The 19,614-nt window shown below is 42.9% G+C and overlaps 1 protein-coding gene across 1 annotated transcript in view; it reads left to right on the forward strand.

The window, feature by feature from the left end:
- Window positions 1-19,614, forward strand: part of ADAM23 (ADAM metallopeptidase domain 23) — a 175,961-nt gene that overhangs the window by 64,808 nt on the left and 91,539 nt on the right. The window contains exon 4 of the mRNA XM_066577434.1: window positions 14,960-15,023. Coding sequence (XP_066433531.1) covers window positions 14,960-15,023 — 64 coding nt within the window. The remainder of the gene's footprint in view (window positions 1-14,959; window positions 15,024-19,614) is intronic.

The following is a 19,614-nucleotide window of genomic DNA, read 5'->3' on the forward strand; positions in this document are numbered from 1 at the left end:
ATTGTCAGTTTCTGAAAAACGAATGCAAAAGTGACAACCACTTTGGCTACGCCTCTAGTTGTCAATCGTGAAAAATGGCTGCTGCAACGCAACAGATAAATGCTTGTATAGCTGATCTTAAATAAATGTAACAGCCAAACTTTAGCACTTGCTACAGTAGGACTTATAAACTCTACCATTTATCTACAGCGGAGCTCTGTGTATCTGTTACCTGAGCTCAAACAATACGCTGCTATCTGATAGCGGGAGTGGAAAATAAAATATCATGTAACTAAAATGCTGTGCAAAGAGGGTCGGTATGTGCAAGTATTACAATAGGTATTTTTAGAGTGTAACAGTTTTGTAAGAATTAGCAGATTCTAAAATTAAAAAGCCGTTCTTCATCGGAGTGGGTAGTATAGCAACTCCATTTCTTCTAGGCCTTCCGGTTGCCCGTAACCACTCCGGTTACATACTGAGCCCAGCACTAGTCTTCTGTCACGTGTGAAGTCTCGAAATTCAGTGTCAATGGCTGACATCACGTTTTCACATTTGATTGGTACCAACCATTGGAAACTAATCACTTGACAAAACATATGTAATGGGAGGTCATGTCGGCGAACTCAGAGATTTAGAAGAAAGCGAAAACCGCGCTTGGGTCAGTGGGGTTGTGGCTACAAAGGTATGCAGCCCACCCCTGATCATTGGATGTGACAGATCCTTTGGAAGGCGGTACTCACATAAGCATCATGGCTTCCTTTTATTAGTTAAACTATTATGCTGTGACATATGTGTTGTACCACAGTTCCAAATAGTCACCAATGGACCCTACTGACGTATCTATAATGGGGTGCTCTGGGGTTTCTTTCTGTTTTTATGACGTGAATAGTCCAGCATTCTGCAATATTCTTGTCGTCAAATATAGAAACAAGACGTCTGGTTACAGCAGCACCTACGCAAACCCTGGGTCCGAGGGGATGCTTCTTGTTTCAGGCAAGCGATGTTGGCTCATATACAAACGCACAGTCTTTATATGGAGAGCTGCATCCCGGGTGCCACAAAGGAATACTCACATTCTAAAAGGACTTCATCTTTTATTGTGTCCACATGAGCTGACAACGTTTCGACTGCAGCAAGCAGTCTTTATCAAGTCAAGTTGATAAACCTCCGATGCGGCTCTCCCTATAAAGACCTGTTGTCAAATATGATTTAAACTCTGACGTGACTCTGACAAACTCTGAATGCATATGTGAGCAGAGCTTAAGGCCCTAAACAAGCCAGCACATAATGAGAAAAATAACTGATATGTCCTGACGCAGTCACTACCAAGCGAATGTGCTGACAATATAAAATTGAAAACATATGATCACCAGCAATGTTAGGTTTGTTTTAAAGGGGTTTTCCGGAACTTAAAAAAAAAAAAAGTCACAGGCTTAAAATTCTGTAAAAGACCATGCATGTGATCACTCAGCAAATTACAGACTTCAGCAATGATTCTCCCATAGCCGCTGAAGCCTGTGATTGGCTCAGCAGTCACATGCACAATGTAAGGCCCGTTTGCTTCTTCTAGGTTCCGAATGGAGTGCATCGGGGGTTCCAGCATTGGACAAGGAGCCTCTAAAGTAGGTAAGTATGCATTTTTCTTTTGTTTGCACAATTTTAAGCTTGTAAAAAATTCTTTAAAGGGGTTGTCCAGTTACTGAACAACATTCCCTGTACAGGTCCAATGCTGCTAAAATAACAAAAGGAGCTGTATTTACCTGTCTTCAGTCCCTGCAATCCAGTACTGTGGCCACACCAATCTCCTGGCTTTTGTGGTGCAAGATGATGTCGCCCGCTGTGACCTGACTGCTGCAGCCAATCAGTGCTCACATCCTTGGTGCCATAATGCCAAGGGTTCAAAACGATGACACTGCAGCCTCTCATTATCTGCAGCAGTCAGGTGACATCCTATGATGTCATTCTCCATAACAAATGCTGGGAGATCAGCGGGACCACAGCGGTGGATTGCGGGGGCTAAGGAGAGGTAAGTACAGGTAAATGCAGTCTCTTCATTGCCTATTAATTGAACAAAAATGTGAGGAAAAAGTCTGATTGTGGAGAGGAGTGCGTAGTGTTTCAAAGACTACCTAATAAAGTCAGGTCACGGGTATACGGCATTGTCAGCCATTCTGAAGTGCTGACAGGACAGCATTTCTGTAAAGAACTGTAAAATTACAGAGCAGATCTCATGGGTGGGAGCGATAGATCACAATGAGGTAAGTCCATACCATGTTTTTATTATTTAGTTGAGGTATATGTTTTTAATGCAACTTCAAAAAAACAAAGGATGTAACAGGATGCAGCTGGTTGCATTACTGGTACCATTGAAGTCCACTGTATAAAAGACAGGACAGAAAAACACAGAAGAGTGCACTTTTCTGTCCTCTCAAAGAGCAATTGTCATGGCGGTGGTTGCATCATACTTCCTGGTTCAATGCAGCTCCGAGGTGATGTCAACACCTCATCGCATATCATTCAGTACTGGACACCGAGGGAGTAGCGTCTCCCTCTGCTGCCAGCGCTAATAGGCTGGCTGGGTTGTCTATTAAGCCAGTCAGTTTACCAATTGTGGTTTGAGTATATATAAACCCGGTACTAACCTGGTATATACTTTTTGTATTTTGGTCATTTGCTATGCCAGAAAGCTTGGTGTCTAGGTATAAAGTTATTTAGGCTTTAGCTCTTAGGGTTCTGTTAGTTTATTATTGCAGGTTATTCAGGTTCAGTGGGTTTAGGGTTTAGTCTAGTGATTGCCCGTTAGTCTCGGACTGGACTCCAGTCTCTCTCCCATGGTGGGGTCGACTCAACGGACAGGTCTGGTTTGGGTCGATCTGATATATTGGTCTGTAAGGTTCTCCATATGTTATCTTACTATCATTCAGTAGTACATAAGATTCATGTTCATGATTACTGATTCGATCGTGTCTATTTCTTCGTGACTTGTCACCTCCATTTATGCATCTTTTTCAACCAAATGTGACAGCAATATTTAGATATATATTGTCTTTTTTATGATAGAAGTGAATAGCAATAGGATTCAAATGTTTAGGCATACTGTTGTATCATGTTGCATACCATTCTAACAATATACGTGGTTTTGCGGTATGCAATAAACATTGTTTACCACAGTTTAATGGCAGAAATGTATTGTGTACCTAGTGTTACTCAATGAGAACTCCATGCTATTGCCTTGCAAGATTCTTTCTACTTGCCAATCCATAGACTGGAATCACATATGTAGTTTTGGGTGTAGTTTTAAGTGCAATTTTTTTTTCTGTGTCAAAGCCTGAAGTGGATCCAGAAGGAAGACATATAAGTCTTTCTTACTCGTCTTTCTCATTCCTTTGGAATCCACTTATGGCTTTTGCTCAGTAAACTGTGCCAAAAACAGCAGGCCCATGTAACTTTAAAGTTTTATTCAACTTCCTCTTATTCAACATTTTATGTGGATTTAAATTGTGGAATCTTGTTAGTAGCTTGTGTATCAGTGGAGGTTTTATATCATACAATAAAGAATGGCATCAATGGTGTAGAAGCTTTTATTAACCACCTCCAATGCTGATCAAAGCAAATTTCATAGAAACACAGAATGGTAGAGTTGGAAGGGACCTCCATGGTCATCAGGTTCAACCCCCTGCTCAGTGCAGGATTCTCTAAATCATTCCAGACAGATATTCATCCAGTCTCTGCTTGAACACTTCCGTTGAAGGAGAACTCACCACCTCCTGCAGCAACCTGGTCCACTCATTGATCACCCTCACTGTCAGAAAGTTTTTTCTAGTATCTAATTTGTGTCTCCTCCCTTTCCGTTTCATCCCATTCCTTCTAGTCTTTCCTTGTGCAAATAAGAATAGGGCTGAACCCTCTGCACTGTGACAGCCCTTCAGATATTTGCAGACAACAATTAAGTCTCCTCTCAGTCTTCTTTTTTGCAAGCTAAACATTCCCAGATCCTTTAACCGTTCTTCATAGGACATGATTTGCAGACTGCTCACCATCTTGGTAACTCTTCTCTGTACTTGCTCCAGTTTGTCTATGTCTTTTTTAAAGTGGGATGCCCAGAACTGGACCCAGTATTCCAGATGAGGTCTGATGAAGGAAGGGTAGAGGAGGATAATTACCTCACATGATCTAGACTCTGTGCTTCTCTTAATACATCTCAGAATTGTGTTTGCCTTTTTGGCTGCTGCATCACATTGTTGATTCATGCTCAGACTATGATCTATAAGTATACCCAAGTCTTTTTCACATCAGCTGCTGCTTAGCCCAATTCCTCCCATTCTGTATGTGCTTTCTTCATTTTTCTTGCCCAGATGTAGGACTTTGCATTTCTCCTTGTTAAATACCATTCTGTTAGTCGCTGCCCACTGTTCAAGCTTTTCTACATCTTTTTGAATCCTCTCTCTCTTTTCCCTAGTGTTAGCTATCCCTCCTAGCTTTGTGTTGTAGACAAATTTGATCAGTTTCCCATCAGTTCCCTCCTCCAGATCATTTATAAAAATGTTGAACAGCATTGGGCCTAGACCAGAGCCTTGTGGTATCCCACTTAATACAGGCTTCCACTTGGATGTGCAACCATTTATGACCACTCTTTGAGTACGATCACTCAGAGAGTTGTGAATCTACTTAACAGTTGCCTTGTTAATCTGATATTTGGTCATTTTTTTAATAAGTATAGTATGAGATACTCAGTCAAATGCTTTACTAAGGTCAAGATAAACTATATCCACCGCATTTCTCTGATCCACCCAGTCAGTGATTCTGTCATAGAAGGAAATTAGATTTGTCTGGCATGACTTGTTTGTTACAAACTCATGCTGGTTCTGGTTAATTACTCCATTTTCATCCAAGTACTTGCATACATGCTGTTTAATTATTTGTTCAAAGATCTTTCCCGGTATAGAAGTCAGGCTCACAGGCATGTCGTTTCCTGGATCCACCTTCTTCCCTTTTTTAAGATAGGGACAATATTTGCCCTTTTCCAATTTTTTGGGACTTCTCCTGTTCTCCTGGAATTTTCAAAGATTATGGCGAGTGGTTCAGCAATTACCTCTGCTGCTTCCTTTAGTATCCCAGTATGTAATTCATCTGGACCTTGAGACTTGAATTCATTTAAGTTAGCCAAGTGTTCCCCTACCATCTCTTTGCCTATAGATAGCCGGCATTCTTTCATTCCCTCAATAGCACGGGGAAGATCAGTTGATGTTCCATCTACTTTCTGAGAGAAAACAGTTACAAAATAGAAACTGAAAAGTTCGGCCTTCTCAATAGCATTCTTAACCAATTTACCATTTTCATATTGTAAGCATCCAATAGCATCTTTGTCTTTTCTTTTGCTTTTGGCATACCCCCCAAATCCTTTCTTATTGCTTTTGGCCTCTGTTGCAAAGCCTCAATTTATTATTAGCCTTCGCTTTTCTGACACTTGTCCTACAGTTTCTGCAGACCGCATTATATTCTTCTTTAGATATTCCCCCCCTCTTTCCATTTGATAAACATATTTTTCTTCGTTTTTAACATGTGTGCAAGTTCTGTGTTCATCCATCCCGATTTCTTTAAATGCCTCCCATTCTTCCTTCTTTTAGGGATTGTTAACAATTGTGCTTTGAGAATCTCATTTTGCAATACTTCCCAAGCTTCTTGGACATTTCTGTCCTCAAGAACATCCAGCCAGTGGATTCTTCTTATCCTCTTTCTGAGTTCATTGATATTTGCCTTTCTGAAATCCAACCTTGAGGTCTGAGTTTTCTCAGGTCTTCCTCCACTTTTTATCCAAAATTCAAGGATAGCATGATCACTGCCTCCTAAGGTTCTCGCCACCCTTACTTCCTCAACCATTTCCTCTCTGTTGGTAAGAATTAGGTACAAGATAGCAGATCCCCTTGTTTTTTCTTCGAACTTTTGGAAGATAAAGTTGTCAGCAAGAGTGGATAAGAATTTGTTGGATCCATTACTTTTGCCCAAGAGAGATTTGCAACAAATGTCTGGATAGTTTAAATTCCCCCATGATCACTATGTCATGCTTTTTTGAGAGCTTGGCCATCTGATGTAGAAAGAGTTCATCAATATCTACTGCTTGTCCAGGTGCCCTATAGTAAATGCCTACAATAGTGTCCTTTCTGTTTTTCTCTTCTTGTATTACCCAGTTTTTACAGAACTACCATGCTCTGAAGCTTGAATCTCTGTGGAGATTAACGTTTTCCTAACATACAACGCAACACCACCTCTCCTCTTTTTAGGTCTGTTTCTTATATATAAGTTGTATCCTGTAAGGCCTCCCTCACACAGGGCGTTTGCAGACATGCAGCGTTTACTGCAGATTCCGCCCCGTTTCAGCAGTGCTGGCATACTTTATGCCAGTGTTTTGGCTGTGTTTTCAGCTCGGCTGAAAACGCAGCCAAGGATGCTGAAAAAAAAAAAAAGCAATACTCACCTAGCCGCTGCAGTCCGGGTCGTGGCCGCTGGTCTCTGCCGCTGATCAAAGTTTGCTGGTGCTGATTGGCTGAGACAGTCAATGAAGGGCTGTGATTGGACATCGAGCGCGCTGATAACCAATCACAGCACTCTATTGCCGGAGGCGGGGTTCTCAAACCTGGCCTACGGCAATAGACTTGTGAGTGCAGAGGAAGCCCGGATCAGCGACAGAGACCAGCGGCCGCGACCCAGACTGCAGCGGCTAGGTGAGTATTGCTTTTTTTTTTTTCTCTACCTAGCTGGGACTGATTTTCGGGGTAGGGCTTCTATTGTGTTGCTGCGTTTTCAGCAGTGCTAAAACCGCTGCCCATTCATTTTAATGGGCAATGCAGGGCTGAAAACGCCCCAAAATAGAACTTGCATCGCTGTCAAAGTGCAGCGTTGGAAGGCGCTGCGTTTTCAGCCCTGTGTGAGCAGCCCCATTGAAATGAATGGGAGTGTTGTACAGCATTTAGCGCTGGGCTGAAAAGGCAGCGCTAAACGCTGTACAAAACGCCCTGTGTGAGGGAGGCCTAAGCCCTGTATGCCAATCAAGTGATCATTCCACCAAGTTCCTGTGATGCATTGGATATCATATTTCTCTTAGGAGCTCCAATTCTCCTTCTTTGTTCCCCATGCTCTGTGCATTTGTGTAGAAACATTTTAGATTGTAATCTGTGTCTTTGTTCTTTCTTTCCACTTTGAATAGCAAGGTTCTCAAATGTATTAATTAGCTGTATATTTTTACCTGGCCTTTGACTTCCCTTCCCATATTGTTCTAGTTTAAAGCTCTCCTAAAATATATGCTTACCTGTTTTTGTAAGGTACAACCCGTCTCTACCAAACAGTCCATCATATAGGTAATTCACTCGATGGTCTAGAAATCCAGATATTTGCTGACGGCACCATCAACGTAGCCAGTTGTTCACCTCTAGAATCCTGTTCCATCTTCTTATTCCATGGCCATCCACATGGGGGGATGGATGGATGAGAAGACCACCTGTGCTCCTAGTTCCTTCACCTTCCTTCCGAGGTCTTCAAATTCTCTGCAGATAGTTGTAAGGTCCTTTCTTGCAGTGTCATTTGTCCCTACATGTATTAGTAGGAATAGGTGGTGTTCTGTAGGACTAAAGAGTCTTGACAGCCTATCAGACACATCTCTGATCTGTGCATCTGGAAGACAGCACACCTCTTGTGAGGTGTAAGGACTGCAGACAGCGGCCTCTGTTCCTCTCAATAGGGAATCCCCCACAACTACCACTCTCCTTTTCTTCTTCACAACAGCACTTCTTTTTCTCCATTTAAGGGGACTCTGCGTTCTTACTACACAGTTACCTCTTCATTGTTCTCCTGTGCGAGAACTTGGTACCAGTTCCCGAGCAGTATGGGTGCTGGCTGACTCCTCATCCTGCTTCTTTGGGTCACATGCTTCCATTCTTCTGCTTCTGCAGGTTCACTGGACATTTCTTTTCCTTCAACATTTTGAAGACTTTCTTCTCCTCTGTCAAGGAAATCCTCACCCTCCTTAATGCATTTCAATGTAGCTATTCTCTCCTGAAGACTACGCACCTTTTCCTCCAGTAGAGACACGAGCTTGCATTTCTGGCAGGTGAAGTTTGGCTTTTCCTCTGGCGGGTCTGTGAACATATAGTATACATTGCAGCTCACCAAATGGCTCCTTTCCTTTTCCATGTTGTCAGTTGATGTCCACTTCCAAACTTCTAAAAGTCAAGAATTGTGGTGAATATGTATATTCTATAAGACACTACTAAGTGGACAATTTGTGTGCCATTAGGCACGCGGTCTGGCGATGTCCTCCAAACAGCTAGACCCGGCTAATCCCAGCAATCTTCCCGCTTATAGTGACTCTTCGCTCTTCCCATAATGCACAGGGAATATGCAAATGATCTTCCTGCAGCTCCAATCTCTGGTCTAATTTGCTGTTTCTGACACACTTTACTTGTAAAAGCCAAATAAATTTGTCCTGGTGAAAGATGAAGGTCAGCCATTCTGGATATATGAGCTCTGTACCATCAGGTCACGCAGATGGTATAAGCAGGTGCAGATCTCCACACTGCTAGGGTAACAACATTAGTGCTTTGCTGTGTTGCAAAGCAATTAATCTAGCTTGTTGAAGTCCATGGGGTAAAGCTATCAGACTGAAGATGTAAAAATATGAATATGTCCAGATGTTTTTATATGCCTTTAAAATATCTTGGTTTTGTGTTAAAATTAACTATTTTCATAGCCACATGAGCATGTAATATATTTGAATATATGAAGTTTTGATGTGAAGAGGTTAAGATTTTTTACAACACTTGAGATTATTTGTGCAGCATAATAACAAAAAGATCCCATATGAGCATAGTGAAAGTGCTGAATGAAGTTTTCTCATTTAATGATGAGGCATTACATAATACATTTTTTTCATAGCAAGTTAATAAGGAAATTGTAGAAGTTTTTTTTAGCAGAGGAAATGGTACAGATATATTAAACATCATGTCACCATTTACTCATACACGATACAATAGAGCAACATTACAATATATTATTAAATCCGTGCCATTTTTTCCCGCAGCGTATGGATGGAGTTTTCTAAACTTTATTCTTATGCATTGCATTGGATCTGGTTGCAGTCACTTTGGCTTCATTCACATTCTGTATGTCTGGCATTATTTTCCTCTGCTGTTGTACAGAAGTAGATTCTATGTACAGAACGGATTCCATGCTGTCCTATGAGAGTAGTTTTGGCAACAGTTGCATCTGTTGTGACTCGGGATGTCTCCATAAAAACAGTGCATTCTGCATATTTGTGCCTGTCTATGTCGGTCTATGGAAGCCAAACAGGTGCAAATGCTGCACAAAAATGTCATTCTTTGTGTTCAGCAAAACAGGCCGGACACAACTGATAAATGTGAACCCAAGTTTTCAGTGTAGAATCTGCACTCAAATCTGCAAAATATGAAATGATGAATATGACCTGGTGCTTTGGACTGTGCTAGGACTCATACTGAGAGATGAGAGAGCTGCTTTACTTACAACATGGAAATGGGATGTGCTCATAGCTATAGCAGAGGATGAATATGTACAGTGAAACAAAGGATTACATTATATACCTTACACATTAAATGCATAGGGGTTGGTAGAAGACATTTCTTGCTTGCATTTTTTTTGCTATCTCACATAAGTAATATGATGTTTTCACATCTTCTAGCTACTCTCCCTAAGGACAAACTATATTCTTTCTGCCCCACGTCATTGGCCTCTAATTCTGCCCTCACATAGACCTATTTGGCTTATTTTCCCAGTAATTGTTTCAAGACCTGTGAGAAAGTCTTACATTGACTTGCAGGTATGCTACCTTCCAATAGGTGGCGCTGCAGAGGCATTGTCTCAATTTTCTATTTGCATATTTCTCATAGCAGCATGCATGGCCTTATAAGTCTCCTCACACTTTCTCGGTGCTTTCCCTAAGTACAAACTATACCCTTCCTGACCCACATCATAGGCCTCTCACCCAGCCAAGCCAGCAACCTACTGCACAATGATGAGGGGCAAAAACCCCAAATCAGTCTGTCTGTACATGATTATCTTTTTCTTCGGGAGAAAACTCTGGCTTTAGCTTATTTTCCTAGTGATCTCTCTCTCTCTCTCTCTCCCCCCTGCTACCCCCCCCCCCCCCGCCCCCCGCTCATCTCCCCCCCCCCCCCCCCCCCGCCCACCACCCAAATCTGCTCGGATGAGTATGCAGGAACTGCCTTAAACGAGCGTGCTCGCTCACTTTAAGGCCACTCTCACACACCGTTTTTTTACAGCGTTTACTGTGACGTTTCAAACACCGCGCTAAATGCTGTAAAACTCCTCCATTGATTTAAATGGGGCATTGCAGACTAGCCTTCGAAGGCAGCGTTTCTAATGCTGCGATTTTCTAGGTCTGTCTACTCTATTTTAGTGTGTTTTAGTACTTTTTAATGCACCTCATCACCCATTGTAATAACGGGGTGCATTTAAAAATGCAGTTCTAAAACGCGGCATTTGAAGTATGGCATTTTAACAGACTTTCATGTGGGAGCAGCCTAAACAGCACGGCTTTGCTGAAAGCTGATCCTGTCAAACTAATCTCATTGATTTCTTTGACTGTCACAAAAGTGGTGGATGACGGTAATGCTGTGGATATTACCTCTATGGACAGTAACGCCTTTGATACAATTCCACATAAAGAGCTCATAGACAAGTTACTGAAACTTGAACTTAATCCTTTGATTTTGATCTGGTGAATTCACAATTAGGTAAAAGATAGATGTTAGAGTCTTGTTATCTGAGTATATTCTGAACCGGGATGAGGTACAAGTGGTGACCACAAGGGTCTGTCCACGGTCCTGTTCTATTTAATTAAACTACTAACAACCACTTGACCGTGAAGAGATATTTTTTTGTGTGCTTATCATGCTCTGGCCCTGGTGATGTCATCGCTCCACCCCCTGGTGACATCATCACAGGTACTACAACATATATAAAACACAGAGCCTGACTCACAGAAGAACAACAAAGTTAGGGCTCTTGGAAGGGGAGGATAAAAATAACAAAATGAGAATACAACTAAGCCGTTATTATCTCAGACACAACTCAGTGGTCCTGACAGAAGACACCGACCTACCGCCACCACAGAGATCCAGTGAGCTGAAGAACCTGTGGTGATGTCACTGCTGTGGGAGGAGTCATTCTGCAGTTTGGTACAAAGTACTGTTTACTGGATATGCTGACCGCAGCTACCAGGGTCTGTGATGACGTCACCGTCATGTGATCACCTGTGTGGGTGGAATCAGGGATCACATGACCAGGGGCTGATCATGGTATCCTGCAGTCTGGTGAGCTGGTGATGTCTGGAAATCAGCATGGATGTACCACAGCTGTGTGTGTGTGATGTGTGTGAATCAGGATGCGTGTAGTAGAGCTGTGTGTAATGTGTGGGGTCAGGGTGAATGTAGTAGAGCTGTGTGTATAATGTGGTGTGTGTGTAATGTGTGGGAATCAGGATGCATGTAGTAGGGCTGTGTGTGTAATGTGCTGTGTATGTGTAATGTGTGGGAATCAGGATGCATGTAGCAGATGTGTGTGTAATGTGCTGTGTGTGATGTGTGGGGTAAGGATGGATGTAGTAGAGCTGTGTGTGTAATGTGTGTGAATCAGGATGCATGTAGCAGATGTGTGTGTAATGTATGTGTGGGGTCAGGATGGATGAGTAGAGCTGTGTGTATAATATGCTGTGTGTGTAGTGTGTGGGAATCAGGATGGATGTAGTAAAGCTGTGTGTGTGTAATGTGTGGGGTCAGAATGGATGTAGTAGAGCTGTTTGTAGAGCTGTTTGTGTAATTTGTGTGGTCAGCATCCATGTAGTAGAGCTATGTGTGTAATGTGTGGGAATCAGGATGCATGTAGCAAAGTTGTGTGTGTAATGTGCTGTATATATTATGCGTGAGAATCAAGATTCATGTAGCAGAGCAGTGTGTGTAATGTGTGGGGTCAAGATGGATGTACTAAACTGTGTGTGTAATGTGCTGTGTGTATAATGTGTGGGAATCAAGATTCATGTAGCAGAGCAGTGTGTGTAATATGTGGGGTCAAGATGGATGTAGTACAGCTGTGTGTGTCATGTGTGGGAATCAGGATGGATGTAGTAGAGCTGTGTGTAATGTGTTGTTTGTGCAATGTGTGGGGTCAGGATGGATGTAGTAGAGCTGTGTGTGTAATGTGTGGGGTCAGCATGCATGTAGTAAAACTCTGTGTGTAATGTGTGGGAATCAGGATGGCTGTAGTAGAGCTGTGTATACGATATGTGGGGATCATAATGGATGTACAATGTAACACAGCTGTATCACTGTGGATCTGTGGGAAAGCAGGAGATTTAAAAAAAAAAAAAGGCACTGCGCATGTATCGGGCGAGAGTCCGTTGGCATGCCCGGATGCATCCGCCATGCTGAAGAAAGAAGATCCTGCCACGACGGAGGATACCCGCACTGGATCCGGAGAGGTAAGAACCTGCCTTTTAATGCCCATGTCTGCGGGCACGCATGGATTCCGCTGGTGGATTCAGCAGTGGAACCTGAGTGTGCACGTGTTCATGACGCCTAATGCAAATCCAACAAAAAACACAATATATACATATCAATTATTGTTGCATAAAGGGACTCTGACAGCTCCTATGATTTCCATAAACTGAAGTTAAAGGTTCATAGGAGGTGGGGGAATGTGATTTTTTATATTCCCCTTCTTCGCTGTTCCCCTACTATTCACTTGCAAAACTGTTGCTCATGGTATTCAGTGGACTACTTTTGTCCCAGCTCATAATGAAGAGAAGTAGTCCTGTCATTATTTGCGCATATGTAAAGTACGTCCCACTCAGCGCCCCAGCTTCTGTGAGAGCATAACGTAAATTTATGGGGCTCATAAGAACTGACAAAGTCTCCTTCAATCCAGATGTTAGCATCTGATAGAGTAATGTCCAGAAAATAAAAACCAGCACTCCAATACAAAAATAAAGTTATTTCCTGAAAACAAAATAGGGTGAATATAGGCATAAAGCAACATATCCCCCCCTCCCCAAGCTGATATAGCTACAAATGCGTCCAATAATAGTAATTCCCTGAGCTGTGAGATCTGAATAGCTGGATGGTTTCTATTTTAGTGCTGCTCCCAGCCCATGGCTGCTCTGTAGAGTGCATCTTTTTGCTGAGGGTATACTGGATGAGAAGTTGTCTATTAATGTGCTCAAACTACCGGGATACAGAGTGGCATCTGAGTGCTTATATCGTATAAATACTGTATACTGGCATCGGTTCATTAGAACAGATGTAATCTATGAGGAGACACACACACATTTGCAAAATACTTCTGTGCCTCCATATGTATTTTCACACCATTTAGGCCTCATGCCCACGGCCGGGTCGGATTCCGATGGCGAAATATCACAGCGGAATCAGACCTGGCGCCCCCCAGAGACCCTATTTAGCCTAATGAGATCTAGATGTGTTCTTTTCACCATGGTTTTGTGCTGTATTTCACGTGTCCCCTTGCATATTGCATGTCCCTTTTACTCACCCCCTATAGACTTCTTTGGGGTCTTTTGTGCGCAAATGCACACAAAAGAGCATTTTTAATTTTTCTTTTGCATGCGAAAAATGTGCACAGAAAAACAGGGAATCAATGGGCTGTATTCACTGCGTATTGCACACACAACATGCTCGTGTAAAGGCGCTTAAATGGGTTGTCTCGCGGCAGCAAGTGGGGTTATACACTTCTGTATGGCCATATTAATGCACTTTGTAATATACATCGTGCATTAAATATGAGCCATACAGAAGTTATTCACTTACCTTCCCTGCGCTGGCGTCCTCGTCTCCATGGCTCCGTCTAACTTCAGCGTCTAATCGCCCGATTAGATGCGCTTGTGCAGAAGGGTCTTCTGCCTTCGGGTCTGTTCGGCAGCAGCGGCGTTCTGGCTCCGCCCCCTTCTATGCGTCATCGCGTAGCTCCGCCCCGTCACGTGTGCCGATTCCATTGTTATAAAGTTATAACACCATTGACAGAAGACCATATGGGACAGGAAAGACCTGCTGCATTTGTGCTGTTTATCTGAAAGAAGTGACTGCCATAAAGTGCTTGACTTATTGTATCCTGGGATCTGTGCACTGCGGCAGTAGTTAATGGAGTGTCCATTTCCTCTAATCTACTGTATTTGTATCACTTGTTACATTTTATCATATGGTAATACAGCTATACGAGTAGAAGGAGCCAAGTATCCAACTTTTTCAGCTATTACTGCCAGCTAAGTGCTTCTTGACTGGCTTGGTATAACCACCACCCCAATAGCACAAAGTATACATAGTGTACAATATTGCACATAGTACCCAATAATTTTCTCTAGGTGTCCAGACAGTTTCTCATGCTGATGTATATGAATGTATTTTATTGAACAGAATGTTTTAATGTGATAATGTTTAAAGGGGGCTTCCAGGAAAATATTATTGATGATCCATCCTGAAGATAGGTCATCAGTAGTTGATCGGCGGGCGTCCGCCACTACACTGTGCAATGCACAGGGGATGGAGCTGAAGTTGCTGCTCCAACCCAGCATAGTGGCTAGCACTAGTACTGCAGCTCTCATCAAAATCAAGGGAAGCTGCACCTGCACTTACAAGTTCCAGTTTCTGTTCTGACCCGTGTATTACAGTGCTGACAGTGGGCGCCAGATCAGCTGATTGGCCTTGATCCCGAGCGATGGACCCCCGTCTCAGTGTCGGTCATCAATAGTATTTCCCTGGAAAACCCCTTTACGTTTTTACAATTTGTATTTTGAATGTGGCCTAAACTGTGTAATATTGTCCATGAATGCTATGCTAGTACACCTATCAGAAAGCTTGTGCATTGTATGTGGTCAGGGCAGCCATCCTAAATTCACACATCCTATATTTCTCTCTGTTTCCAGTGGCCTGTTGTCCTCTGATTATGTGGAGATTGAGTTCAATGACGGAAAAGCAAAATTAAATAAGGTAATGTAACAACCTTAAGTCACAATTTAGAAAACATCATAGCACCAATAGTTACAAATATCCCTTTCTATTGTTACATGTGTATTGTGGAATGTACCGACATCAATATTAGTAATGCATCTTACAACTTCAGAGTCCACTGTCAGCAGTGGGTCCTTCCTATTACCAATTTGTATCTATCAGGCGGTAAACTAAATTATTCTGCACTTTCGGGACAACGAAAACCCAATGAACCGGAGTCATGGCGCCGTTGTGAACACAACCTTGCTGTGTTTTTAACCATTATCAGGGTTTTGAAGACAAAAAGTTGTATGTAATCTCTCTTTTCATAACTGCCAAAGGATTGTCTTTAAGAAGATCAAGTAGTATATGAAGATATAAGGACATTTGATCCTGATTTCATAGGTAAATCTCTAGGGATCGTACTACTTATGTCGGCCGCAAACCCATTAACAAAAGCCATTCTAGGTAGCATTTAGATTCATTGCTGTGTGTAAAAGCTTCCTGCAGCCCTGCGCTGAGCCACTATCTGTAACTTGCACACTACAAAAGAAGGCTTAATATACTTAGACATTTAGCTTTAACAGTTGGATGGAGTCAAGCGGCCTTTGTAGATTTTTACAGTGTAGGCAATTAAATTATAGATGGAGGTGAATATCATTTTAACTTATTGCATTTTAGCAGCCTGGAACAATGCAAGATGCTTCCCAACAAGCTGCATGTAGAATGTGATGTCATGGCAAACCTGATGTGCATTATTTGTTCAAAATGTGCAGTCTTCCCTGTATTCTCATTCTGTTTTCTTATTGTGGCCATGTGCCAAGCGCTTTGATAAAGTGCAGTCAAATTTTGCCAATCTGACAGCCGAGGAACGAAGACGGCACTGGTCTACTGGACCTTCTAGGTTATCAGAATGACTTTAAAGAAATGTACAAATTTTTAGTGGAAAAGCTGTCATATATCTTGTCGCTTTTATTTCCATCCATCTTGTTTCCATCATGGCTTTAGCTACACTCCAGACAGCCTCATAGTTTTAAAATGTGTTTTGGGATTATTTGTCAGAGATGCAGGACTGTCAGAATTTCTGGAATAGTCATTTAGGGATAATAGAATTTTACTGTAATGCCTTCTACTCGCTGCCCTCCTTCACATGGCTGCTGGCAACCTTGGCACGGCTAAGAAATTTGTTACAGACAAGAGGTTCCGTGCCTGCTGAATATTACCAAGGAGTGCTTGCTCTATTCTATTACAATGGGTTTTGATGTAAAGATTTTGCATTTAAACTTCTTGTTTAGTTGGCAGGCTGAAATTCTTTACCATTGGGCCAAGTTTCCATGACGGTGTGTAGTGACCCAGAGTTAGTGGGGCCCCTCCAGAATGTTATATGCCTGTGTCTCGTGCCATTTTCTTGTTTGTGGTATGCATTTGATTTATGTGTATTGCATGGTTGCAGGACTGAATGGGTTAATGTCTGGTATATCCTGTCTTGTCTGGAAAATGTAACATTGTGTTTCTGTCATTTGGAGTCATGTGATCGTGAGATATATTTTATGTGTTTGCAAGAGAGGGAGGGTCAGAGAGAGAAAGCCATGGTTGAGAGAGCCTGACACCCACACACCGGACAAGTCAGTCGGTGCATGGAGTAATGGAGGAAGCCGAGCGACTTTTTTGTGCTCAGACTGGGCCTAACCAGCTCAGGAATCCCCGACACTTCTGAAGAGTGCTGGGAGTGAGACAACCCGCTGCTTGGCGAGAAGAGGAGAAAGCGAGAGTGAATGTTGACCGGTAGAGAGACCAGTAGAGTTTGCTGGAAATGGAAATCATGCAGATAACCTGGACTGTGGATTGTTCGTACATACCGACACTCCTCCCTGTGACACCACTGTGGCTTGTTGTAACTGTACCAGGACTGTTTGCTGGAGTGTATGTTCAAGAGTATTACCGTAAACGGACAGAACTGACCATTCCCGATTTTTGTTCAGAAATATACTCTGTGTGTGGACTACTTTATTTCATCTGGAAGATCCACCACAGAGGACGGAACAGTGGCATCACAAGTGACAACCGAAGTTAAGGTAACCCCGGGTTATAACTCCTGTGATCTCCCCCAGCAGTAACGTGGTCGGGTCCCAAGCTACACCCAGGGGCGGAAATGGTAGAGCCCCGTGACAAGGCCTTTCTCTGCCCCGCTGTCTCCACGGCTGTGGGTCTGCTCCTCGGGTGCTGTAGGGCAGAGCTTTGACAGTCACAAACAGGATGATTCCTCCACTCCTTATCTAAAAACGAAAAAGAAGTGCCTCCGCCATTTCCAGTCACGGAGGAACTTGTGTGCCCGTGCCGCAGAAGAAAAGAAAACAAAATTGTTTCTGGTTTCAAGCCCTCTGAGCTCTCTAAGAAGTCCAGGACAAGATTCCTCCAGCCCTCTGAGTTTTCTAAAAAGTCTAGGACAAGATCCATCCAACCCTTGGAGCCTAAAAAAAAAAAAAAGGATAAGCTTGCGGTTCCTCTGAGCCTACAGGAAATAGAAGAAGAACAAGGTTGCAGTTTCTCTGAGCCTGAAGACAATCCGGGGAGACAAGGCTGAGCTACCTGCAAGGATGCAGAGTGAACAAAAAGGCTCTTTATTACCCAATTCATGTGTCCCAGATATGTTACCTGGAGAAGAACTGTGTTTTACTGTTGGACAAAGTGAATTTGCCAAGTCCTCATTACGTGGCAGAAATGGACTCTCAAAATGGCACACAGCCTTCTTCTTCCTCCTCAAGTAAGTTTCCTGCCAATCTTTCCTGCCCCCAGTTTCTTGCAGTGGCTGAGAGATAAGTAGGGACGGAACAACTCCATTGCGGAACAACAGCAGAGTGCTGAAGACCACCCAAGGGAGGAGCTACTGATGTTGGTGAGTGAAACGACAGACAACACTGGAAAGACCAGCGAGAGCACCCCTGCAGGGGAGATGGCATCCAAAGTTCTCAGGGCAATCCCTGCTGGATATCTGCCACCTAGGTGTCAATTTTACCGGAGAGATGAACCAGAATTGCAGGACCTGCTGCCCACCACTTCTTCGGTGTCCTCCGAGCTAGAGGAGAGTTTAATGGAGCCATTAAATCCTGATCCCTGTATGGAGATGGAATCTACCACACCAATTGTTGCTGTGGCCTCTGCTTCTTTTAAACACATTTTCTATTCAAGGACTTATACTCCTCTTACCTGCCCATGGCAAACAAAATGACACTGTGGGATTCTCCGCAGTTGGTACTACCATCGCTACCCCAGCGGACAAGAGAGGGAAGAATTGCCATTACTTTGTGACTCTGACAAGCGTTGTTGCTTAACCATACCCGCCCTGGATCCTGTTGCACCAGGACAATTTGGAAGCAAAATGGGCATTACCCCAACATCTTTTGCCTTTTGTTAAGGAGTATGAAGAGCAGAACTTCTTCACTTTTAGAGATGATCGGGTTGATCGCCCAAAAGGACCTCCTTATTACACCGTCCCTGTGGTGCCATCTGGAAAGAGAGTGTTAAACCTCCCAGAGCCACCGGTGAGACTACAGCAGTGATTTCAGGACGTTCCTCTGCCGCGGGTCTCGGAACAAGAGAATCCATGTCTGAAGGACTTGTCTGCACCGCGACAGGAGTCATCTGACTGTTCTAAACCGACATCAGAAGATAAAGACAGCCGATCTGTGGACTTGGAAGCAAGTTTCTTCTTGCAAGTGAGCCCCTCATTATATTCGTCAATTGGGAGTTGATCCTGGGTGAGCAACACTATGCCCATGGGTTATTCTACAGAGTGGAAGCCTGAGGAACCAACCATCTCAACCGCTAAAGTGGCTTGGTCCTAAAAAGACTCAGTTACTATCTCTGGACTTTATTGTATTTTCTTTGTTTGCCCTTGTTCGGCCCAAATGACTCTAAAGTCATGTCATTCCGAATTTGTGGGAATTGTTCATGGTTTTCCCTCAAAGTCTTTCAGAGTCATCTTGATATCCGTGTATGAGCACAACATGTTAGAAATAATATAGAAGTAATATAAAATATGTACAGGAAAGCACTGTTGAATATAATGTTTTTACTCCTTAAGAATTATGAGAAAATACTAAATGCATTAAAGCAACCTTCTGGTTTAAGGATGAAATCTTGTCCCAAGACAAGAGGGGCAAGGGTATAAAACCTGCCGCCCCTCGAATCCGCCAATTTTGAGCCCTGTTTTTGGCCATCCATGATGGCTGCAACAATTTTCTAACTAACTAATACACACTGATTTGTCTAGTGCTGATTACATGAGCAGCTTTGGCCAATCAGAGAGCAGGTATAGTGCATTGGTAGTCTAACACTACTAAAGCACTGTGGGGATTATGTAGTCTAAAGATTGCATTAAGCATTTTGGATGGTTGAAAATAGGACCTTAAACTAGTGGATCAGAAGGACCGCAGAGAAGAACAGCTGCAGGTAATATACGCCTACCAGCTCTGGTCCCAGAACAGAATTTTATCGTGAAACCGCAGGGTTACTTTAAGAGTTAACTAAGCTTTGTAAAAGTAGTTTAACAGGGCATTTCTTCCAATCCTTCTTGAAATGGGTAGAAAAG

This window comes from Eleutherodactylus coqui, chromosome 8 (assembly GCF_035609145.1).
Source record: "Eleutherodactylus coqui strain aEleCoq1 chromosome 8, aEleCoq1.hap1, whole genome shotgun sequence".
Classification (NCBI taxonomy): domain Eukaryota; kingdom Metazoa; phylum Chordata; class Amphibia; order Anura; family Eleutherodactylidae; genus Eleutherodactylus; species Eleutherodactylus coqui.